The 26,364-nt window shown below is 40.3% G+C and overlaps 1 protein-coding gene and 1 long non-coding RNA gene across 2 annotated transcripts; one reads left to right on the top strand and one right to left on the bottom strand.

Moving 5' to 3' along the window:
* The first annotated feature begins 1,813 nt into the window (after positions 1-1,813).
* On the top strand, positions 1,814-16,048 carry gss (glutathione synthetase). Its single transcript, XM_034590890.1, has 14 exons — positions 1,814-1,986; positions 3,630-3,771; positions 5,076-5,221; positions 5,354-5,429; positions 5,840-5,979; positions 6,364-6,480; positions 8,358-8,438; positions 8,705-8,779; positions 8,869-8,938; positions 10,388-10,582; positions 11,850-11,931; positions 12,689-12,878; positions 14,105-14,383; positions 15,460-16,048. Exons 2-13 carry the CDS (start codon positions 3,640-3,642, stop codon positions 14,226-14,228), a joined length of 1,428 nt encoding a protein of 475 aa, XP_034446781.1. The 5' UTR covers positions 1,814-1,986; positions 3,630-3,639; the 3' UTR covers positions 14,229-14,383; positions 15,460-16,048.
* A 500-nt stretch (positions 16,049-16,548) lies between these two features.
* LOC117764814 lies at positions 16,549-16,979 on the bottom strand. The gene is made up of 2 exons (XR_004614450.1): positions 16,897-16,979; positions 16,549-16,864 (listed from the first exon to the last, which is right to left on the bottom strand). It is a non-coding gene; the product is annotated as an uncharacterized LOC117764814 (long non-coding RNA).
* Between the last annotated feature and the right edge of the window lie 9,385 nt (positions 16,980-26,364).

Raw genomic sequence — 26,364 nt, 5'->3', positions numbered from 1 at the left:
TGCAAAAGTTACTCTTCAACTATAAAATAGGTTTCAACCACACTTAGTTAATTTTTCCAGTACACCACGCTGGGGAAAGTCACTTCACAGTCATAATGAGGAAAACACAAGGGAAAAAAAGCAATAGAATAATAATTAGAACTCAAATAAAAATACAGAGAACATGTACATACTATACACATTTCACTACATATGGACATATTGTTTGTAGATAAATGTACTTACGTAAAGTGGAGTGGAACAGGATGATTGTAGGAGGATGTAAACTGAATTAGTATAAGGAGATATTGAAATGGACGTATCCTAATACATGCACAAATAGACAATTTTATAGGCCAGTGTGGTATACAAGATGAAAATGAGATTAACAGAAATAAAAATGGAGATTTGATCGTAAAAATAAACTGGTGGCATATGAGCTTTTTCTAATATCATTGGAACAGTAACATACTATTATATTTTATTTTCACAAAAAGATTTGACAATATTTTTTATTACGATGATTTTTCAGACCAAAACATCTTCTAACATCTGTTTTCTTTACTGTTTCGAGTAAAGCTACATTTACAAATTTGTTTTTAGATCTTTACGTTGTTTGTTTTTTTAAACTTGTATGTGTACAAACGTTGCAAATATGTGCTCAACACAGAAAATACACAGCTAAAGGGACAGTGCCGTTTGATAAACAAAAAATACAACATAGAATAGTTTCTTATTCTTCATTGAAAATGTCATTGTCAATTTATTTCCACAGTTTTGTTAGTTGTAGAGTCTTGATTTTGTATTTATATATTTATATAATATATTCTTTAAATCCATTTAGAAATCCTATTAAACTGGGGGTACTGTTTACCATTCTGCATTTATGGATGTGAATTTTACCATACGGAGTCATTACGTTTAAAATAAAGTAATCGTTATAAACCTCATCTTTAAAATGAAATCAAATTTTACACCAAGATTAGATTTACATAATAATTAATCCTTCAGTCTTAAAGGTAAAACAGAATTAAAATGGTAATAATCATATCCTCAGCAAATTGGTGCTTGTAAAGATATTGTCCCAATAAGTGTTTTCTCTGTGAGCAATTCTCCTCTATTAAATGTATGACGTACATATATGTAGTATTTCTACCACATATGTTGTACTTATAACACTTCGGTTCTCAGTACTATTTGAAAATGACTTTTCATAAACCCAGCTTTCATCACAGCATGGCTTCCGCCCACTGCCCACTGGACTTTGCGGCTCTCCATTCCTACAGATTATGTTGGATGAGCTTGACAGGCATGCAATGTTAACAATGTATCATCAGATGTTCCCTGGAAAGTGTAGCACTGATTACACTCATTATAGCATACTTACTTATATAAGGCAAATCTATTCAAGCTACAATTTATGATTCTATAATTATGCTAAGCCTGATGTATTCATTCGAGAGATTATCTTAAAAGGGAGTCAGTACCTTTTAGAAAAAGGTGTATCCTCTGCACCACTGAGGGAAACTATCCTGATTTGCAAAGATCAAAGTTTTGTCATTTACACATGAAAGCCTCCCCTAGGAGCGGGGGGGGGGTCAAGTCCCAAGCTCCTCAGGCTTGTTCAACTGCCGATTTCTGTGCAGGTCGTCTGTCAACACTCGTGAACCTGAATTTCCACAGCCACTTCCAGAGCCGTTTACGGACCAAAATCCCACTTTTCGTTCAGTGTATTCTGTGACGTTCTGAGCCCTGATTCGCTGTAACCGGGCAGCAGCTGCGGTGTAGGCGGGAGCAGGACCACACCGACCAATCAGTGGCGGCCGGCGCCAGGAAGTACACCGTCTCCGGCTTGTCCGTACCTCACAGGTGGCTCCGAGTCCGTCCACTTCCTGACGTCCGTCTCACAGCGTTACTGAAGAAAGACGAGCGAGTGGACAGCAGACCGACCCTGCGCTTTAGAACCGGACATACAACTCTGACCGAGGAGACCTGCGAGCCCGGAAGGTAGGAAGCTAAGTGTGCTAGCTGCCACCAGCAGCCACTGGGTCCACACTGTGGAGGGTTCTCGTTTATCAGAATGAACAGTGACAGAGTGATTTCTCCAACTACTTCAAGTGATGACATGAGTTCAGTTAGTTCGATGAATAGTGCTCACTCTGTTCCACACGGGTTGGAATTGTCACAATGACGCAACCTGTGAGGGAGCTGAAATCACACTTCTTCCTTTATCTTAATTACAGTGTACTAATAATAACAATATAATATGTTGTTCAGCTGCAGCATGTCTCTTATATGCAAAATAACAAGTGAGCTTTGTCACATGTCATCTGTTTCTAGATAAAGTGCATCCTTCATATGAAAGGAAATGTCTGAATGACCTAGAGACAAATGAAAGCAGCAGTGTTACCTGCTCAGAGTCTGAGAAGGGCTCATGAAACAGTGAAGTCAGATCATTTACACTGGTAATATTCAGTTAATAACTTTAATAATAATAACTTTATTTGTAAAGTACCATTTAACACAAAGTACAAAGTGCTACACAATAGAAAACCACTGGTTAAAATACAGATGGAGGTACATAAATAATAATCATCATAATGATTAATAATAGAGATAAAAGACCAAAACACCCCATGTAAATTCAGGAATATGTCTTCTGACATAAGTAAATCAGTTATGTGACAAATGAATTATTATCAACGTGAACACACAACTAGTTGTTGAGTTTTTTTTTATGCAGTCATGATTTAGGTCATTAAATATTCGGTATGAAAGGTTGCTTTAATTTGTCAGAATTTAAATTTATCTAAAAATAAAAGAAACCTTAATACTTAGTGTCATTCATGTGAACGTTTTTCTTTAATGTGGATCATGTGAGTTCATGATTCCGTACCTGGGGCTGCTGAGCCATGGCTGTTCAAACAGGTCAGATCAGTGTGGAGTTTGGTGAAAAATGCTAAACTGTTAATGTGAGTGGAGATTTTTTTAGCAACTACATCTCAATTCAATGCATGAGTAATCTGATTGTGTAAATGTGTTCAAATAAAAGACCTCTGTTGAGAGGATAACTTACTGGCATATTCCTTAATCAAAAACTCACATAATAACTACTACAAATATTTTTTTACAAAGTTGACTAAATACATGATGTGAAGGAAAAAACCTCATCTTCTGTTTTTCATAATATGACTTTGTGTATGTTGCCGGAGTTGCAGAAAAACTCGAGAGACTTTTTTTCAAGCACCACATACGATAAGCCCAGCCGTAGCCCAGGCAGAAGCGTGTCCATCATTAGGACAAACCACATACGTCCTTTAAGGCCCAACAGTAAACAACTTTACGAAACCACATTTAAATTCACTAGATACAGATTTTTATTTGGATCTGCATAAAATTCAACGAAAAACATGGGGGGGGGAAATCCTGGATCCGTCCCCTAAACCGGTTCCTCTCACTAGTCAGTTAGACCTGATGAAGCCTCTGGGTAAATTATCTAAGTCCTGTCGCCTAAGTACACATGTACAATACCTGAAGATACCATGAAACTGGATGAATGACAATCTTCACAGACAAGACTTTTTGTTATGTTTTTGTATTGGACTTTGATACTGTCTTACCACAGACTTTGACTGCTCTTTAAATCGCAGGTGAATCAGAATGGCTCAGGGAATACCAGATGAGGTGATGCTGAATACTGCACTGATAAAAGACTTGGCAGAAGTGGCCAGAGACGCAGCACTTCAGCAGGGTGTCCTAATGAGGATCAAAGAGACTCCCAACTCATCGGAGGTGAGAGGTGGAAACACACACATTTTTGGCTACATCCAGACTACTACGTTTTCATTTGAAAATGCATATACATTGCTACGGATAAGCCTGGAGTCCACACTACCTCAGAGTTATAGAGCGGCTAAAACAGAGAAGTTTGGAAACACTGCTGGCTGCTTTTTTACTTTGAAAACCCTTGGGCAGAGTTTTAGTCTGGAGGGGCAGAAACAGAGATGTTTGAAAATGAAGTGTCGTCTTTGCTAACAGCTGTTGTGCAGTGAAATTCAGCTTTTTACAAGGATACAACTGTTTACATGCGTAGGAGACAATCTGTTATTCAAGCTATCTCTGACAATTCCCGTGTCAAACATACATGTGCATTTCTTCCTGTTTACACCAGCACGTGCATTCCCAGTGCCCATGAATGGTCACATGATATACCTTTTACAGCATGTTAGTATGGACGGGGATTCAAACTCACTTGACGTCGAACCGCTTGTGTGGATAGAGGTCGTTTTTTAATGTAAACGTTGTAGTATGGATGTAGCCTTAGTTGACCAGCACTGGATGTGAGTTCTGCCAATTCAGAGACCCTCTTTAGCACAATTTAATACAATCCAATACAAATACATGCTTTTTAATTGGTTTGTCATATACAGTGTATTTGATAGAATACTTGTGGTTCAATCCCATCAACTTGTTTGTGGTCACACAACCCAACAGAACCTTAAGTTGTATTCTAGTTGAGATGTCAAACAAAAGTCCGTCAATGACGCAGCCTGTACGAGAACTCAACTCACTCTTCTTCTTGCGATCATAACTAACTTTCAAGTCAAGGCTGTTCAGGAAGGGCACTGCTACATCTCACCCACTATCAGCTGCAAAATACCACGTGAGCATCGTGCTTCTTAACCATATCGTCTCTGATATTCACTGAACAAGCTGTAAGGATCATGTTAGGTAATGTTAGATGACATCTAAATGACAAAAAAGACAGACCGAGAAACCGATGAATCCAACAGTGTTACATATTCAGTCTGAGAAGGGTCATGAAACAATGAAGTCAGATACTTTGCATGCTTTCTGTGATTATACAACATGAGTCCCAGCCAATGAAAGAGCACATAATACCGCTCCAGTGGGTTGTTGAGCCATGGCTGTTGAAGCAGGCGTGGCCATGAAGTCATGTCAGGAATTTGTTGTGCTTCATTCCAAATGATCACTTTCCTCTCATACCGTGTGCAGTGTTGTCGTGTTTTGTTTTTTCGATGAATGGTCTTTTGATGTCAGCATTCTTTTCTTACATTTTCCCTCTTGTTTTTCAGCTGGTGACTTACACTTCATTCACACTCTTTCCCACGCCTGTGCCTAAAGCTGTGTTCTACCAGGCTCTGGCAGTGCAAACTCACTACAACACCCTGGTGGACAAGATCAGCCAGGATCCAGACTTTCTGCTAGAAGCTCTTGCTAGGTAGTATATGACACTAGTATAATGATGGTCTCCTCAGAAGTTTGGCAATACACAACTTCACCTAAACACCACGTTATTGTTGAATTCTCTGAGTGGGTCTGTGTTAACTGAGTGAAATCATTTGTTTTGTAGCACCATCGCAGTGGATGACTTCACTGCGAAGTTGTTCAAGATCCATCAACAGATCCTGAAAGAAGGAAGGTCTCAAGTATGTAAACTTGTAGTAATGTCAATTACAGAGCCTTGTTATCACTGGCCTTAGGTGGAGTTAGAGGTCTTGATGTTTACCCATTTAAAAATGAACACACCTTTACACAATTATTATTTTTAAGTTGCCTTGTAATGACGACATAAAGCAGGAGGATCACACACAGACTGGAGCATTTGTTCTTCTTTATTCAAACACCGTAATATTGAATTAGATTTACTTTGATCAGCAGCCAAATGATCCTCTGGACCAATGAGTTTGTGTTGACTTCATGCAAATGTCCTGCCTGCATCCATGACGTGTAGAAAAAACGCAAAGCACCATCCAAACAACAAAAGATGTTTCGTTCGCAATGCAGAAATGCTCGATGCATTAAATGTCAGTGTGATGTTTCTTTGCCTTCCTCCCAGTCTATTGTGTTGGGTCTCAATCGCTCTGATTATATGCTGGACCAGAGAGAGGACGGGACGTCATCTCTAAAACAGATAGAGATCAACACCATTGCTGCTAGTTTTGGAGGTCTCTCATCACGCACGCCAGATTTACATCGGTAAGTCAGTTGTTAATTTGCTCCTCACAGATTGTAGTTTATTATATAGCTGCAGTTTACAACTGTTATGGATGGTAATGCATAATAGATCACCTATAAGGACTCAACAGGCAGTCAGATTTAGTAAACCAGCAACCATTTCATGATGATGCTTTTTCCTTTGTCTGATGATGGCCCCCCGCACAGTCAAAACGAAACTGAAAACTAAACCATCTGCCCTGTAACCTATTTGATAATGCTACTTGAACATCAAAAACAAACTGACAGTGTGTTGTTGCTTTAATTAGAAGAAGAAATAGTAGACAAAGAGTGAAATAATATGTTTCCCTACATGTTTGCTCTGATTAAAAGATAAATATATGTTTCCTTCATGTTTCTCGACAGACAAATACTTAAGGTAGCCGGCCGGCTGGAGGAGAGTCAGCGCATCCTCGACAATAATCCTGTTGCTGGTCTGGCTGGAGCAATTGCTAAAGCCTGGGAGCTGTATGCATCAGAGAGGTGAGACTATATTTCAGTTTGAAATTGAGCTACAATGGCATTCAGAAGGCCCAACAGTCCCCTTAAATTCAATCAGGCTGCAACAGATTTCACACACTCAGATTTCAGTCCCCAAAATGTGCCTGTTGTTTTGAGTGATTTCTCTGGGAAATCAGTTAAAATGTTGAAAACTAAAAATGTTAAAGAAACTGAAAAAAACACCCTGGTTCCACCCCTTATCCGGGTCCGGACCAATGTTTAACGGGCTCCTACCTGACCCATTCTGCATCCCTCTACCAAATGTTGTGGTAATCTGTCCAATAGATTTAGCATATTCCTGCAAACAAACCACCAAACAAACATACTGGGGTGACAATAATTACCCCCTTAGCTGAGGTAATAATTAATACTAGTTAAAGTGCTGCGTCTCAACTTTTAAGTGGAAAATGTATGTTAATACAGAAAGAACTGTAAATGAGATGAAGGTCTTTCAACTCATAGAACCCTGTAATTGCAAGGGTTCAAAAGTAACTGAGCATGTGGCTATGAAAGGATGCTTGAGCAACGTGTGACATAAGAGCTCACACTAAGATTTGAGTCATAGCTGAGATGTGCTATTTAGGTTGTGGTGGAGTGGTCTCAATATGAGGAGTGAAGAGATGATCATGGTGAAGGGAGATAAATAAAAGTGCTATCAAAGATGGTTGCTTTTTCACAGTCAACAGTGGGCATGTTCTAAAGCAGTGCCGAAAGGAGAAAAAAAAGGCAAACAAGCTGGCAGATTGAGAACAGGTCTCGTGGAAGAGCAGAAAATCATTTGCAAGATAAAGAATAAATCCCTTCAGGATTGCACTACAAGCTGAGAATGCTCTTCAGGATGTAGGCGGACTTGTTTTCCTCTTGGTGTTTAAGATAAGACTTCCTGACTAGAACCTCAAGACGATGCACTACAGTTTGCATTTCACACAAACACTCACAACGAAACTGTTGCGTTGTAACGACTGAAGAAACAAAAGTTTCAGACTGCTAGGAACCTGGGTGTGACACTCGACAGTCAACTCTTCCTTTCCACCAACATTGCTGCAACAACCCGCTCCTGTAGATTCATGCTGCACAACATCAGGAGAATACGTCCCCTTCTCACTCAGAGGAGGCACAGGCTCTGGTCATCTCATGCCTAGACTATTGCAACTCCCTCCTGGCTGGTTTTACCTGCTAGCGCCATCCGACCTCTGCAGCTCATCCAGAATGCAGCAGTTCGACTGGTCTTCAACCTAAGTTCACTCACACTACTCTGCTCCTCCGCTCCCTTCACTGGTTACCAGTAGCTGCCTGCATCCGTTTCATAACACTAGTACTTGCGTACCGTACTGTGAACGGATCGGTTCTAGTCTACATCCAGGACATGGTCAAACCTTACACCTCAGCCCGTCCACTCAACTCTGCATCGGCCAATCGGCTTGCTACTGCCTCACTGCGAGCTAAACACTCAACAAAATCACGACTGTTTGCTGTCCTGGCTCCTAAATGGTGGAATGAGCTCCCCATGGACATCAGGACAGCAGAAAGTCTACACATCTTCCGCTACAGGCTAAAGACACATCTCTTCCGACTATACCTTGGATACATTTTTTTTTTTTTTAAGTTCCACTTTAGTAGCACTTATATGGCACTTACATATAGCACTTTGTAGTTTGGCTTTCTTGAAGCAAATTGTACTTACTTGATTCTTGTTGTTGTGGGTTTGTACCCTCATGGTTGAATGCACTTATTGTAAGTCGCTTTGGATAAAAGCGTCAGCTAAATGAAATGTAATGTAATATAATCTTCTGATTGTCCAGAATAATGTTAAAACTAGTGGTGATGGTGCTTTACAGGAGAAATGTTTGTCATTACAGAGCCATCGTCATGTTCTTGGTGGAAGACACCCAAAGAAACATCTTTGACCAGCGATGTATTGAGTATGAGCTGTGGAAGAAGTAAGTTGTTGGTACTGAGGAGGAAGCTGTTCCCAGTTACATCAACCAACATTTGATATGAAAGCAATGCAATTTTAATGGAAAATGTAGCAATGCCACTATCTGTGTTTTGTTATGGCTGCTTGGGCCTTATGCCTTGATTCACATATTTCACTCCCTTAGCTTTAATGGCCTTTTTCTGTATTTTATAGAAATTTTGTATATTTGTTGGAAGTGGGCCTTTGGAACGCACATTAAACAGGAAGGTTGATCTCATTGTGTTTCAGAAACATTCCCACAAGAAGAAAGCGGTTTGAGGATGTTTGTAAAACAGGAACACTTCAGGACAAGAAGCTTTTTGTGTAAGAATGATTCTTTCAGTCACATTTATGTTCATGAATTTTACAATCAGGTTTACTTACTGTGGATCCACATCACTTTTGTTTTACAGTGATGGCCTGGAGGTTGCAGTGGTGTACTTCAGGAATGGCTACATGCCTCAGAACTACGTTTCTGAACAGGTCTTGATTCATTTCTTTACTCCTAGTTTTAGGTGATGTGTATGTGAAGTGCAGTCAAGTTTTTACTCCTCCATATCTGTTACAAACCCTAAAAAAGTGTTAAGGTATCTGCATAAAACAAACTGCATGTGGATCTGCCAAAGAACAGGTGATGTAAAGACCAGTGCAACAGATACAAGAGAGAGACCCAAAAGCAAAGGCCCCAGGCTGAGTGGGGCTGTTACAGTGAAATAAAACAATGAGTGGAACGAGGCCAATGCAGGAACAATCAAGACTTTGACTAGGACCCCAGACGCTTTGGTAAACTGGACGTCCCCCTAGGTTCTAGCTGAGTGGTGCTGGGTAAACAGGGAGAAACACAGAATCTTAGCACATGGTGACAAACCTGAGATTCTAATTACACTGAAACTAAAAGGCTGACAAGACATAGGTGCTACAGACAAGTGGAGGGAAAATACACAAAAACAGGAAATAAAACTGCAACAAACAAATGGTAATTTCTAAATAACATAGGAAGTTAAGGCAGGAAGTTTACACAGGGATCAGATCATGACAGTTTATATTCTAAGAGATTGTCACCTCTTTTTCTTCTTTGCTGCTACTCTGTCATGTTGGACTTGTATTGGCAGAATAATGAATTGCCATGATAGAAAATTAAAAAACAACTAATTATGGTACGTTAATGCAGTCAAATGTTTTCACAGCAAAGCTGTTTAGTCTGGTCTATTTTGGTCCCTTTTACAATCTGAATGCACTGAAGGGCACACTGCATATCTATATTATGAACAGTAAACTGTAAATATCTGATAAGAGCCACATAAGTCAAAATTGATTTAGATTTTTGAAGCAAAGGCAAAAGTTATTGGATCAGAGTTTGTAACAAACACACAGCTGAATTGAAGTTAGTTTAAGTCAGATTTTATTGGGACTGATGGTCGGGTTATCTACTGCATAGTGACCACACATCACAAGAATGTTTCTTTTGCTGATGCGCTTTTGAAAGTGCTGATTGTGTGACTGCGTGTTACTATCCTTCATTCTCCTGTCAGTCTGAGGTCACATGATACCTGCCCCTGCAGCGAAAAACAAACAGTTTTCATGCTCTGCTGGCCAATGGGCCCTCTGCTTTGTCAGGAATGTCCACCAAGAGAAAACAGGCATCAAAAATACCCCCAAAACTGTGTAAGCCCTCTTGGACCCAGTTGGAAGAATAGTTCATGCAAACCAATGCAAATCAATAAAGGATCCATAAAGGATGTCAGCAATTGTAATGACTTTTGCTCTTTTTTACATACAGTTGAGTGTCTGAACATCACCTTTTGCAAATAGTGGTCAGTTAAATAGAACTTTCTTTATGAGGGAAGTAAATCAGATCACATGATATTCTGCCGAACTGTATTATGATGTGTAGAGGTGGGTCTGAATCAGATTGTTTTTTTCTTATTGTAGTATTGGGATGCTCGTCTTCTGATTGAGCGCTCCCTGGCTGTGAAGTGTCCAGACATCGGCACCCACCTGGCTGGAACCAAGAAGGTCCAGCAGGTGCTCGCACAACCTGGAGTTCTGAAGAAGTTCTTCCCCGACCAGCCTCAGGTAGTGGAGCAGATCAGAGCAACGTTCACTGGCCTCTACACTTTAGACATGGTAAGAGAGTGACACGTGCTAAGTTGAATTTGTATAGAATGCTGTGAAAAGGTGCCTCAATCTAATTTGGAAAAAGACAAGATAACCCAAGTAAAGGCAAAGTGCATTTTATAAATGATGATTTCTTTTTCTGATTGAAAATAACTACCCAAACCTGTGAAAAAGTGTTTCCCCCTCAGTTTCTAATTAACCAATTGACCATATCTGATGTATCACATGATGCCACAGACTGAAGAAATTCAATAATAGAAGCAAAACAAAGTCATGAAAACGATTAGTCTGGAAAGGGTTACAAAACCATTGCTAAGGCTCTGAGACTCCAGAGCCATTATCTTGGACAAGTGGCAAACCTCCACAGAAGTGGCTGGCTGACCAACAAAGGAACCTAAATGAACAAGTAAAGAACCACAGGCCTCACTTGCCACAGAAATGGTCAGTGTTGATGATTCCACAATAAGAAAGAAACTGGGCGTCCATGGGAGAGCTGCAAGGTGCAAAACACCGCTGACCAAAAAGAACACAAAGGCTCGTCTCGCATTTCCCAAAAACATCATCATGACCCCCCAAGATGTTTGGGATTATGTTCTGTGGACTGATGAGTGAAAAGAAGAACTTTTTGGAAGACATGGGTCCCATTAGGTCTAGCGTACAGCTAACACAGCATTCCACAATAAGAACATCATACCATCAGTCAAACACTAGTGGTAGTGTGATGCTGTGGAGCTGCTTTGCTTTTAGAACCTGAATGACTTTCCATCATTGAACCATGAGTTTTGCTCTCTACTAGAAATTCCTGAAGGAGCATGTCGGCCCATAATTTCTTTACCTATAGCTAAAGCGCAGTAGGTTTTTGCAGCAGGACAATGATCCTGAGCACAAAGGCAAGAAGAGTGGGTCAGAGTTCCTCCACAGTGATGCACAAGACTCATGGCAAGTTATTGCCAATGTTAAATGGCAATGGCAGTTTTTACCAAAAGTGACACAACACTTGTGATTTGTGGGGTAATTACTTTTTCACATGGCTGATTTAGGTTTTTAAGAACTCTCAATGAAAATGTAATTAAAAAAACGTATATTTTGTCGGAATCATTTAAATGTGACAAATAAGCAAAAATAGACGTTATTCGAGAGCAAATACGTTCACAGCACTTATGAAAAAGTATTAAGTCATAACATATTTGTCCTGAAAATGTTCTATGCTAATACTGTATGTCCTGTCATGGTTTCCTTTCCTCATTAATATCTCTGTTGTTGTTGTTGCCTAAAGGGCCCAGAGGGTGACAAAACAGTAGCGATGGCTCTGGCAGCACCGGACCGGTTTGTCCTGAAGCCCCAGCGAGAAGGAGGAGGTGGGATTACACAAACGTCTTTAAAATGAACAAATCCTAAAACCCCTGACTCTTTACTTGTTATAATTTGTTTCCTGCGGGCCCAAAGTGCAGAACACAAACACAGCAGGAAGATGGTAGTAAAAAAAGGTTTATTGTTCAATAGCTGGAGCTGGGGTGGGGGTGGCAGGCAGTGGGGATCCAAAGGTCCTGGCAGGGTGAGGCCGGAGCGGATTAAGGTGAACAAACGAATGGGGCGCAGCTGGTTCTGTGGCAAAAAGGGAGCGCGGGGTAAATAAGCATCAAAAAGCAAGAGAGGTGAAATCACAAAGCCGAGATATATTACCACAGACGGTGAATAGATCTGGCGACGACAGACGAGCTGAGGTCTTGTAGACTGAGAGGTGGAGTTGATGAGGAGATGAAGCTCAGCTACACAGGTATTCAACAAGAGCCCCCCCTCCCAGCTCCAGGTAGAGCCACACAGGAAAGGAGAAACAGTGAGGGAAGGGAAAACACAGAGCACAAAAAAGAGGTGGAAAACCTGCTCCTAACATTACTCACCTTTTCTTAAAGCAAGTAGGGAACATTTTCAGAAATAGTTTTTTGTCGTATATTCGCTAAAACTGAGTTCATGTAGTACAGGAGACGGATAATCTCTGAACAAATCTAGAAGCCTGTATTTTTTTAACCATATTTATTTCAGCAAGTTGAGAAAATATTATGTTCATATTTCTTCATGGTTTATTGACACATCATTATAATGCTGTTTTCCAAGGCAATAACATCTATGGCTCAGAGATCTGCAAGATCCTGGAGGGAATGAAGGAGCCTACAGAGAGGACGGCCTATATTCTGATGGATAAAATCCACCCCACCCCCTCAAAGAACTACCTGCTGCAGCGAGATGCTCCCCTCCAGATCTGTAACTGTCTCTGTGAACTGGGAGCGTTCGGAGCATATGTCAGGTATGTATTCACAGTTTCACTGGTATAAAATATATTGTGGGATATTGTGATAAAACAGGTTGTGCTTTCAGAGCTAGTCAATTCATTTCAGCTTCAACTGCTCCTCATTACATCAGAACATGCGTATCGTTAAGATAAATTGAGCTATATAATTCTTAGTTACTTAAGCTGCTTTCGGACATGCACTAAACTCTGGAGATCCTCTGGTGTTTTTCTGGAGGACGTGTATGTGTGAACCCAAATGTCCGAGTGAGAACCTCACAGAAAGTCCAGAGGAGATGATGTGAGAACACAGCAGGAGATCCTCTGCAGGATTCACCCCGAGCGAGCGGGGGGGGGGGGGGGGGGGGGTTAATGACGTTCCTAACACTTGACAGAAACAAAAATGATGAAAACAAAAACAATAACAAATAATTCAGGAAGGAAAAGCGGAGTCACACACGTAGAAGACACAGACGAAGATATCAAGAGAGCCGACAAAGGTGTAGATGTGTTGTTAAAAAAAATATATAACGTGATCCCTGCAGTGTAATTAATACGTTACATCCTGCCTCTGTCTGCTGCTCCACCCCTCATCTGAATCCACTGGAGGATTTGTTGCTGTTGTGAACGCGTCTGAGCAGAGAACCTCCTGCTGTGTCGTTCTCCACAGATCCTCCCCAGCTCATGTCCTAAAACAGCTTTAAAGGATTATGAAATGTATTTTAATATCACACTCACCTACAATAAGTGCAGCGAAGACTCCTGGTCTCTGTAACCTTTGCAGTATTAGTTCCTCATCTCAGTGTACGAACTGAGTGTGAGACAAAATCTATAATCCTTGATCTGCAAGCTGGCATGATCATATATTTCCCACTCGCCCAACATGAGTACTGCTTATCTAAAATACATTTTTCTACATTTATACACACAAGATATGAGAATAAAACAAGAAACTTCTTCTTTTTAGGTTTTGAATTCAAATTTACATTGTAGATTTACACTTTACACATAAAGTGAATCACTTGTTAGAGAGCTGCAGTTTTACTCTCGTTAGTGTTTGGAATAAAGAATATATCTAAATTCTGTTTCCAGTATAAAACCCTTAGTTTAAGATTTATCAATTAAACTTTATTAACATTCAGGTGTGTTTTAGATGAGACTTGCACACTCACAGCAGCTATATTAACCAGCCACAGTGAATTTAAGCTTGTCTTACTTTATCATTTCTCTTTGTTTGCTTCCAGACAAGGTGAAGACATGGTGATGAACGAGTGTGTGGGCCATCTGCTTAGGACCAAGAGTTCAGAACACGCAGATGGAGGCGTAGCAGTGGGAGTCGCTGTGCTGGACAATCCTCTCCTCTTCTGAGAAGTTACTCTTTTCCTCGCTGGGCTTTCAACACAAAATGCACAAATGGTAAACGGTGGAAACAAGGTTGCACTTTTGAGCCGCATTGTAACTTTGGCCTCATCAGCATGAAAAGACTGAGCAAATATGTCCCAGATATACACTACCGTTCAAAAGTTTGGGGTCACTTAGAAATTTCCTTATTTTTCAAAGAAAAGCACTGTTTTTTTCAATGAAGATAACATTAAATTAATCAGAAATACACTCTATACATTGTTAATGTGGTAAATGACTATTCTAGGTGGAAACGTCTGGTTTTTAATGAAATATCTACATAGGTGTATAGAGGCCCATTTCCAGCAACTATCACTCCAGTGTTCTAATGGTACATTGTGTTTGCTAATCGCCTTAGAAGACTAATGGATGATTAGAAAACCCTTGAAAACCCTTGTGCAATTATGTTAGCACAGCTGAAAACTGTTTTGCTGGTGAGAGAAGCTATAAAACTGGCCTTCCTTTGAGCTAGTTGAGTATCTGGAGCATCACATTTGTGGGTTCGATTATACTCTCAAAATGGCCAGAAAAAGAGAACTTTCATGTGAAACTCGCCAGTCTATTCTTGTTCTTAGAAATGAAGGCTGCTTTGGTGCTGGTAAAGTGGGAGATTTGTGCAAGGTAAAAGGGATTTTAAATAAGGAAGGCTATCACTCCATTTTGCAACGCCATGCCATACCCTGTGGACAGCGCTTGATTGGAGCCAATTTCCTCCTACAACAGGACAATGACCCAAAGCACACCTCCAAATTATGCAAGAACTATTTAGGGAAGAAGCAGGCAGCTGGTATGCTGTCTGTAATGGAGTGGCCAGCGCAGTCACCAGATCTCAACCCCATTGAGCTGTTGTGGGAGCAGCTTGACCGTATGGTACGCAAGAAGTGCCCATCAAGCCAATCCAACTTGTGGGAGGTGCTTCAGGAAGCGGGGGGTGAAATTTCTACAGATTACCTCAACAAATTAACAGCTAGAATGCCAAAGGTCTGCAATGCTGGAATTGCTGCAAATGGAGCATTCTTTGACGAAAGCAAAGTTTGAAGAACAAAATTAATATTTCAAATAAAAATCATTATTTCTAACCTTGTCAATGTCTTGACTATATTTTCTATTAATTTTGCAACTCATTTGATAAATAAAAGTGTGAGTTTTCATGGAAAACACGAAATTGTCTGGGTGACCCCAAACTTTTGAACGGTAGTGTATATATGTAATTTATAGCTCTAAAGTGGTTTATGAGGACCAATTTTCAATTGTTACATATGTCTGTCCAAAATGCAGGGCTGCTCTCAAATACATACTCAAGGGTTTAGGAAAGTTATAAAACTTCTTGCTAGTAAGTGATTTTAAAAGCATCATTTTAATAGAATATCCCCACTTCAGTAACAGGTTAAAATTCCATAATTTTCAATAAATGCTGATATGGGGACATTTATAGGATAATGTGTACTGTTACTGTATCACTTCACAGTAGAAACATGGTAAAGTTGGACCAAATCACCACCTTGTGGTACTCAAATGTTACTACAACATGTTCCAATATGTTGTGAACCAGTGTGGCCACCCTCTGTTATTACAAGGTGGTTAAAAAAGGTCTTACAACATATTTCAAAACAATTTAACTCAACTGCAGCCTCCCACTGATACAGTTATAGTTTAGGAAAGCCCATGTTAAAAGGAATACTCTCAGGATTACTAGTTTAATAAAAAAGAAATGATAAAGTGTCCTTAATTAAAAGCTGTTTGAGATTTATTTCACTATTTTTATCCCTTGAACTATGCCAAGTACTTCAAACACGTCGACACTGAGGTTTTGCTTTTCTTCTTTTTAAATAGATTCCTCTCACACATCTATGAACACAGGTTGATCAGCATTTTAACAGCCACCACAGCTGGTGAAGTGAACATACAACGTAATGATACTAATGTGACACTGGATTAAAAAACTTTGACATTCAATCATCCATCAGCTTGGATTATCATTTCTACTGAAAAGTGAAAATAGCAGCTAGAGAAAATTGAATGTCCTATTAAAGTTTCAGGTCCGTTTTGCAATGAGACTATATGACCTGTGCTGGGCTTTACATACAGGCCACACTGTGGATCATTGAAAGTATAGTGACACATAAAGTGACCTGCTGTTCCATATAATAGGGTCAATCCTGCGATTGTAACACATTGAGAGAAATTGTTAACATATGATGAAGGAAATGAATAAAAAACACACTGTCTTTTCTCTGGTGTATTAATATATTTATTCTGGTAACAGACTCCAAATGTTACATTCTTGAATCTGTAACCACTCCACCCCCCACCGGCCTATTACAGCAAAATATCATATAATGTTCAGTCTCTTAGAATAACAGATTCCTGTAAGAACAGTTCACAATAAGAATATTTCAGACACTGAGACAAATCAATGGTCATGACTGGTCATTCTGACATCAAGGGTTAAAGTAAGCATTATGAGTTATTACAAAAATAAGTCAAATGTTGATTCAGCAACATGTGTATACATTAAATCAAATCCCTTATTTGGAATTCGAAGGCATGCCTATTAATGTTATAACAGAAATAATCATTAACGTTCAAGGAAGACAATTCTCCTTCAGTTTATTTGATGGAGACTGTAGGGGACTTGAATAATGGATAGGGGGCGCCAAGTGTCAGAGCCTTAAGTATATCAGAAATAAATCGTTTGGAAAGAAATTCAATTTTTTTTATTGTTATTTTTTAGTTCTTAGCCAAAGCTTACTCCACAAACTCAATATATATTTTGACAGTAAATTAAAGCTTTGTGTGTCTCCCTTCCCCTGGGTTGTAGGAAATTTCAAGATAAATGTGAAGAGTTAGTCAAACAAGCAGAGCTCAGAGGAAAGACTTAGCCAATACCTGCTGGATTGGAAGCTTTGGTTATATCAATGAAGCGTGTTGACATTACCGTTTTTTCCTCAGACTGGTCTGACCTCTCTGTGACCCTATGTGGTCAAAACCAAAAGGAAAAAACATTATTGGCTGGAGGTGATAGGGAGCAGGAATCAAAATGGAGTGAGGGAATTGACCCGAAAACAACAGAAAAAGTCACTAGACAAGTTGATCCCTTTGGTGAACATATGTTTACAGAACAGAGAACAAGCTGTTTCTGTTTTTCGGAGAAAAGAAGACACTGCTGACCCTAAACCTGGATGTGACAGGAAATGTTGCTTCCAATGATCCTGCTAAATGAATAAGAGTCTTTTGAGTCTCTGGAGGAGGCTAAGTGCACCTTACCTCCCCCATCCGTATGGGACATGTTGACAAATGAAAAGTCTGTGCCACTGATAATGTTCTGGCTAATGGAGTCACTCTGAAAACTGTAAGAGTACATAAAACAGATTAGAGTAGACAACCCCTTAGCTCAGGATGAAGATGATGAAGAGGAAAAGATGCCCACACAGTTGTGGGCAGATCTCCCTTTGAGGAGTTGTAGTGAGAGCTTGATAATGGGGGTGCTGAGACCCCACATGATGAGGAAAAGCACACTTCTCCTTGGTGCCGTCTGCTGTTGGGGAATTTGAAAAGCTATTCATGTGTCAAAGGAGAGGATGTATTCGTTAAGTAAGAGGAGAAAACAAACTGCCTGTTGAGAGAAGGTTTGGAATTGTTCATCCATCAATTGAGAAAAAGCTGAGGTGACCAAGGTGAGTGACCTTCATCAGGAAAATGTATGGCCATCGACAGGGGAGTAGCAGAGAACAAAACACATCTCATAATACTCCCAAGCAGTTATTCTTTTAACCCACGTGTGAGTGTAAGACTGCACTCACTCTTTCTAAAGTAAAAGATTATCAGATGTTGAGTTTATGTATAAACTCATTGTACATTGTTTCAACAGCATTTATATGGTTTGATGATTGAAATTCAGTCATTTAAAGGTTCAGTGTGTAGAATTTAGTGACATCTAGTGGTGAATTTGCAAGTTGTAGCTGAACACCCCTCACCTCACCCTCCCCTTCCAAACATGAGAACCTGTGGTCACCTTCAGTTGTCATAAAAACTCAAAAGATGTTTAGTTTGTCCAGTGTGGGTTACCTTAAAAAACATTTTCACAGGCTGAACACTAGGTGGCAGCATAATCAAAGGCATTTTAAGTACATACCAGGATCAAGATTTATTATTCAAGAGATTAATTTATTTTATTTTATCATACACTTGCGTACAATAATCTATCTGTATAATCTAATCTAACCTATTAATCTAATCTTTACTCTAAGCCTTCTTCTTGTTTTTCTGTTTCTAACTACGGAGGATGTATCATATCTGGTCCCGCGCATATAGTAACAATATTTAATTTCAAAATAACTTTTTTTTTAATCCAAAGAAACATATAAATACAAACAAATACACATACATAAAACATGCAAAGTAAAAGGGGTTAGGGTTAGGGTTAGGGTTACAATCACAAAATCACTATGGAAAACAAGGACCCCATCCCCCAGATCCAGGTCACAGATCCTACCTGAGGATCACTGCAAAATGCTTTTGCATTGACTTTGCATGTAATAACTGCAGGAAAAACTTGGACTGTTCAGTTCCTAAAGTTAATTCACTCCTTCCAGCCAATCAGAATCCAGACTGGTGCAAGTACAGGATAATATTTTGCTCCCCATCATCCATTACAGTCATAGAACTCAGTCCTTGTTTTAGTGTGTCATCTCTTACATAATATCCAATCCAGTACAATCCAGTCGCACTATTTCTGTTATTTTCTACACCTCCTGTTTTCGTTCTTCTTTGGTGCTGACATGAGAATGTGACACATCTCAGGTCATCCACCAGCAAAGAGGGTCAATGTCAGCGACGGCCGTCAGCACCGGAGAATCTCCCACAGGAAACTACCAGAGCAGCAGAAAGCAGCGCTGTGTTTTGTTCCCTGATGCTGTTGAGCCAGGGAGAGGGTGATTGTAAAGTTACAGATGAGAGTATTGGTAGTTAGCTTTGTTTATAAAGTTGGATGGCCTCAATCAATCCCTTGTCTGTGTTCAGTTCATTATGGAAAAGATCAAACCAACCAACTCGAGTGTCTGTCGACACATTTTGCTTTTACTCTGGGCTGATGTGTCCTTTCCTTTATAACTGTTTACGATATGATCCAAAGCGATTGCACATTTAAATTGTCTGCCTGGGCCAAAGTGAGGATTTATGCTCCTCATTCATATTTTATTAGATTTGTGGTCAGGTTAGAGGAACGGTTCAGCAGAAACTCTGTAGAACTCCCTGAACTCAGCAGTTCCCTGATTTGTTTCCTCTGCAAATCCCACTACTCAGCTCTAAAGGCTCATGATCCAGCTCGAGACCAAACATTTGCAGTGTAATAAGCCAGTTACACAAGTGTTGGCCCAGTTAGCTGGTGACCTGACTCTCTTAAGTGTTAGTAGAGAGTGTGTGGATTAGAGTGTGTGGAAGAGAATCAAGATGTGGGTCATGGCAGGATGGAAGTGGGTCACAGTCACCCTGCTCTTTCATTTGCATAGCGCCAACATACATAACAAAGTCGAGGCCTTACAAAATACAACAGTTCCCACAATGAGCAAACACTTGCAGACTGTGGATAAATCAGAACCAGAGTCAGTGTGATTGGTTGTTCTGTGGTGGGAGGTACTGGGAGTAGTTCTTTTACCATTATAATTAAGCGGTCAGACTGGTTGTTATAATGAAAATGTACTACTCATAGCAGTAAGGGTGTTATTAATGATATAAACACCACTTAATAGTTGTACAAATGATAATTATGATGCAGATCTGTGTCAGATCTGGATCCTGCAGCTCTGGGGTGTCAAGAGAGCTTTTGGTGATAAGGGCCAATGTACTGTAAATAAAAACATGTGATCTCCCTAACAGACATTGTTATGCCCCTGCCTGCTGCACCAGCCCCTCACCTGAACACTCCAGAGTTGTATGTGTTGTTGTAAATGCGTCTGAGCGGAGAATCTCCTGCTGTGTTGTTCAGGTGTGAAAGGAAACTGGAAAATGGCTTTATCAAGGGCTTTGTATGATAGGAGCCGCATTTTGAAGTCTGAATCTACAGGGAGCCGATGCTGTACTTGGTGTAGGGGGGTGAGTGATAAGGAAAGAGCAGAGGAGCAGAGTCTCTTGACCAGCGGAGCCACCCGGATACTGTTTAGGCTTTAATCCGAGTTTTTCACCACACAAGCCTTCATTCATGTGGAGAGCGTCACAATAATCAAAACATAATATTGTATTTATTTGTTTGTTTGTTTGTTCTTTTTGAGGGGGGTCAGATTATTTCAGCATAACACTGGAGCACGAGAGGGGACCCCCCCCCCCCCCCGAGTACCACTGGGTATTTCACACACTAGTTGTGGTTATGGGGAGACAGAGAGAAGACAGGAGTTTTCTTTTTTACAGCACATAACGCTGCTATGTTTCTCCCACTTCCAGCACATCCTATCAACAAGAATAGCTGGAAGTAAAACTGATGCTGTCAGTGACTGGAACATGTGTCCCCCAGCTCTCATTGTACCTTTGCCTTTTACATTCTCTGCTAAGACCACATCTCCCCGTTTCCTGTTGTGGTATCAGTGTTGGTTTTCTGCTCTGAATGCCAGAAAGCATCTATGAATGAAGCCAGCAGCTTGCGTCAGCCGCCCTTTCTTCCCTTCAGTCCATGGAAATGCAGATTTACCGGCAGTCCACTTACAACTGTGCTTGTCATCGCCGCCTCCTCGTGCAACTGGTTTGATGCTCAAATTAAACTGCAGAAAGGAAATAGGTTTGTTTTTAGCTACTTTATGCACCTAGAACTGGAACATAAATCCAGAGAGGCTGGTTTCATCTGTCAGTTGATTGGTCAGTCCACTAATTTGATCCAAACTGGGATTCTCAGCACGTATTTTGTACATTGATGCTTTTTTAAAACACATTCATGGTCAGAGGAGGACTCCCACTTAATTTGATGATTCACCAACTCTTCTACTTACACAGTGTAAGATCTCAACATGAACTGGATGCATCAGCACTAAACTCTAGGTTTATGGTTCTCTCCACATCTGCAGTGACTGTGAAGTAGAACATGTCTTCTCCGTGTGTCAGCAATGGCTCATGATGAAGGAATAGTCTGCTGGTTAATGGTTGACTTTTTTGGTACTGCATTTGACTCAGCCATGTGAACCTGACGTACAACCAATGGATTGTACATAAAGATGGACGACATGACTGCTCCCCAAAACTGAAGCCAAAGCATCTAAATCGCCCCCTGGTGGCTGGCTGCAGTACAGGAAATAAACGCTTCTTCGTGTTTGTGGATGGGACATGGACCAAACTAAAAAGTCAAAGTCAAAGTCTGCATACCGAAGTGTCATTGGGCAAGATACTGAACCCCTAATTGCCGCTGACGGCTGTAACATTCTCATAGAAAACAAAACCTGCCTATAGGTTAACTGTATGAATGTGTGTGTGAAAGGGTGAATGGCAAAGAAAATAATAACTGTACTGTAAAGCACTTTGAGTGGTCGTCAAGACTAGAAAAGCTCTTTATAAACACAGACCATTTAGATGGCAACGTTGTCTTCGGGATGTTTTGGCTTCTTTTCTGGATAAAGGCAGGAAGTGGAGTCGTGTCGTTTATATACAGTCTATATGTGTACAAATTATAATTCTAGTGTAGGATTCACTTGAAAACTCTGTGTCTGTGTAATCTAGATATACGTTTTCCCTATGTTGCACTGTTGTGCGATTTGACAGCAGACACTTAGTGTGTTAGACCTTTACATCTGCCTCATTATCACTGTCTCCATGTGCTGCAGGAGCGCACTGTGGTGACTATTAACAATGTCTGACAGCATGCATGTGTTTATATATTCATATTTGTAGAGCCATATTATCACAAGGCCTATTTGCACAGTTTGTAGTTCATTAGCACCATCTGTTTTGTCACCGCTGTGTGATGATAATATCCTGTCTGCTGTTGTGACAGGAGCCGGTAACAGTCAATACAGTGACAGACAATTTCAACACATTGGAACCTCCACGTCTCCCATGTAGATTCCAGCTGCAACAGACACACACACACAGACACAGACACACACACACACACACACACACACACACACACACACACACACACACACACACACACAAACACACACACACACACACACACACACACACACACACACACACACAGTAGGAAGACTCAAAGCTTTGTCCACCCGATTTGGCTCAAAGAAAGAAGAATTATAAAACCTCTCTTTCTCTCTTTCTCTCTCACACACACACACACACACACACACACACACACACACACACACACACACACACACACACACACACACACACACAAACACACACAAACACACACACACACACACACACACAGCCTGTAGGAAGGCTCAAGGTCAGTTCCTGTTTTCCTACATTTTCCACTTCTTCATTACTACAAAATGCAGAGCACATAATCCCGTTTCCTCTGCTATCAATGACTGATTAACAAACAGCCCAATGGAAAACTCAGTCAGGGGAGCTTCATAAAATAGATGCTCAGTGGCCACTGACAGGCTCTCCTTACTCAGCAGTTACTATCAGCCTGGCTGGAGCCTGTACTCACTGGCAGTGTGTGGACGGGAAATTCATTATATCATTTTATTCACTGCTGGAAAATGAGCTGTTTAAACACAGGACCCAAAAGCCTTTTGAAATATACATTTTCAAAAGGCTTTATCACAGAGAAAGTTCTTTAAAGAGCAAGAATGTTATGACCAGAATGTGTCAGTGTATAAAATAGGAAACAGGTCAAACCAGGATTTAAAAAGTTTAGGGTTAAACCTACAGTGTTGGCTTACATTCAGTATATGTTCCTACTTGTTGTTCAAAGACAATAGTGTAGTACTCTACCTGCATCAAATAACTATCAATATTATGTATTAATATTGATTTGCACTTTCAGTCATTGATATTTTTAAAGCCTCATCATTCCTGATCATATCTCACACATATTCATTCATTTTCCGAATTGTGACCCTTTAAATACCAGTTTGTTCATATAATGCTACTGTTACTGCTACTGTGCTACCTAATAAAATAAAATGCATGATTTTGTCAGTCGAAGAATGACTTTTTAATATGTTTAAATAGGGACACATTTAACAAATTGGTGTAACAAATAGTAACAAAACTTATTGAATGAACAAACACATCAGACAACATATCCCTAAAGAATGCATGAGGGATAGTTATGAATTTTTGCTGAATCGTTACCACACCATTAATTTACTGAGCTATGTATCCAAGAGCCTCTTAGGATAATGGTGTATTATAATGAATAAGCTAAAGCACAAGCACATTTGTTATTCAGGCTCTTGATCAATCATGGGCCTTAACGTGCACTAAACCAATCAGTTCCAATCTTCCATTCCTAGGTGTGCTAACACCTTGGCTGATTGCGATTAGAAGGGCGCAATTGCAAGTTAGCAAAAAAAATACATGTCTGTAGAGGAAATAACACTTTGCACAGGAGCAGATCATTTGTGTAACTAAAATTACCTCCCCACGATTCTATGCCTCTGCCAACCAGTGCAGTTTCTGTCAACATACAATATGAAGTCACCTTGACCTTTGACCACTAAAATCTAATCAACTAATCATTGAGTCCAAGTCAACATTTGTACTAAATTTGAATGGATTCCTTGGAGGGCGTCCTGAGATATCGTGTTCACAAGCCAAAAATGTACTTGTCACATTGAACTTGACCTTTGACCACCAAATTCTAATGTTGAGTCCAACTAAACGTTTGTACCAAATTTGAAGTAGATGTTGAGATGTTGTTTTACAAAACTGGGGCAGACGGACAAACCAGGAAACATAATGCCTCCGGCCACAAGCTGTCACCAGCACTAAGGCATAATAAACGGAGTGTGCATGTGTTGTGCACCTGCCTATGAAGGCACATCATCTTTGACTATCTTGATATTGTGTGTTACAATAATCATGAAATACTGCACAACTTAATTCAGGCCAGATTTTTGTTAGTCGAAGGTACAGTTGTTCCCTGTTGAAGATGGCAGTGCACCAACAATGCACTGACCACACGTCATTTTGAGAACACATGATGATCGTATAGCACAGGTGAATTTACTACTTAAACTATGATGCTGGACAGGAAATGACAACTGCGTTAGACTAAAACTAGCAAAGACACATGTGTCGCGCTTGGTGTGTGATGTTGCCTATAAAAGTAATCACAGATGACATACAAATTTAGCCTCTTGTAGAAGCTAATTATTAGGCTTTATGTTTAGCCTAATAAAACCATGAAACATATTTTCTGGAATAGAACTGAAAACATAAACCTTTTGTCCCCAGCCTCCCTGCTTTAACGCATTTACAAGTTATATAAAATGTCATTGTATTCCTTCTCCTGCTCAGGATAAAAAGGTACCACTTGCTAAATCAACATATCCAACAAGCTCATACACCTCGTCATGTTAGCATTCAGTTGGATCCTCCTTTTTTCCACAATTGGCTAATGTTAAGATGTAAATGTTTATTATAAAAGGCTGACCATAAAAAAAAGGGGGCATTAAAACTTTCAAGACCGTCTCATTTCAGTTCTGCCTTCACGCGGCCCACAAAGGAGGTGGTTTTCGTAGGCGGCGTAGATCTCGTCCTCCCTGAATTGAGACATTTTTTGTGGTTTGTATTTAACTTTTATTTCGCACAAATGTATGTATTTGCCAAGATCTTTTTCTTTCATTGCTGACGTATATTCATTAATTTTATGTTTTATTTAAAACCGGTCTCTAAACCAGTCTGTTTGTTGTTTTTGTCCAGTGAAAAGAGCCCATCAATCATATATTGTTTGAAGATTATTTCCCTGCTTCCTTGTGTCTTTACTTGCACCACTTGGCAAAGCTCATAGGCGTTACAACAGACAGTCCACAAACCTGTTTACTGCACCTATATCACTTTCATGCATCACTCTTTGTCATAACTCAATAAAGAATCAAATACCTTACCTACATCTACAATAACATAAGAATTATGTGAACCAACGTCTCACTTCCAGAGGAACACTCTCCGAGGATCAAAGCCCTGCAGCCTGTACCAGCAAGCAGAAGCATGAGCGTTGCCACATCACTGTTCTTTATTGGTTTTTCAGGAATGAGGAAGTGAGTGAGGCAGCATCTTTACGGGAAGCCAGCGAGTGTGGGAGGCAGGGCCTGGTGGGAATGCACGTGGGTGGGGAGGTTATGACAAATATTTGTTAGGACAGACAAGACGAGCTGGATAAGAAGGAAGGCAAAGGTGGAAATATTTAATTACATTTGAGGCTGGGTAATTACATTTCTCATCATACTGACACTGTGGTCAGTTTGTGAGTGTCCACTCAGCCTCCACACTGTCTTTTGTCAAACCTGCCTGTCATTGTGAAAGGAAATGTCACAGCTCTCTCTTGTGTGGTGAACTGAAGGATTTTTCAGAAAGGGAATTATCGCAGCTGGAGCCAAAGATAAACGCTGCCCCCTTTTTTCAATGTTTTCAAAGTTTGTAGATTATGTTCCAGACGAAGGAATGTGTGAGTGCAAAAACACAGCACACACACACACACACACACACACACACACACACACACACACACACACACACACACACACACACACACACACACACACACACACTGCAAGAATATGCAAACACAGTGTGGTTCATACATGTTTGTGTGTGTCTGTGGTTATAATTTTAGTTCTACGTCTGGTGTTGCTGTGTCTGTTTTCTCCGTCACTGACAGAGAGGAAGAGCAGCCTGACCTTTTCCCTCAAAGGACGTGGCAGCAGCCGGCTCACTGTGTAATGTGGTGAGTCAGTCAGCGAATAGGAATGTGGCACTCCCCTACCGGCATCTCCTGGAAACCTCGTACAGGTTCTCACAGGGAGATGTGAGTTTAAGGGGGGCGTTCTGGGAGGGAGGACTCGCTAAATGTTAGTGCAAACCCATGATTCTCTTCCTAATCCCCTCTGATGACAGCTAACTTATAAACGGTCATGTAGATCTATCTTTGCTCTATTCTTGTGGAAAAAAAACAACTCAAAACACAAAATGGAGAGGCAAC

Source organism: Hippoglossus hippoglossus, chromosome 7, assembly GCF_009819705.1.
Source record: "Hippoglossus hippoglossus isolate fHipHip1 chromosome 7, fHipHip1.pri, whole genome shotgun sequence".
Lineage (NCBI taxonomy): Eukaryota > Metazoa > Chordata > Actinopteri > Pleuronectiformes > Pleuronectidae > Hippoglossus > Hippoglossus hippoglossus.
Note: the sequence above shows the minus strand (reverse complement) of the source record. Positions and strands in the feature narration are given on the sequence as shown.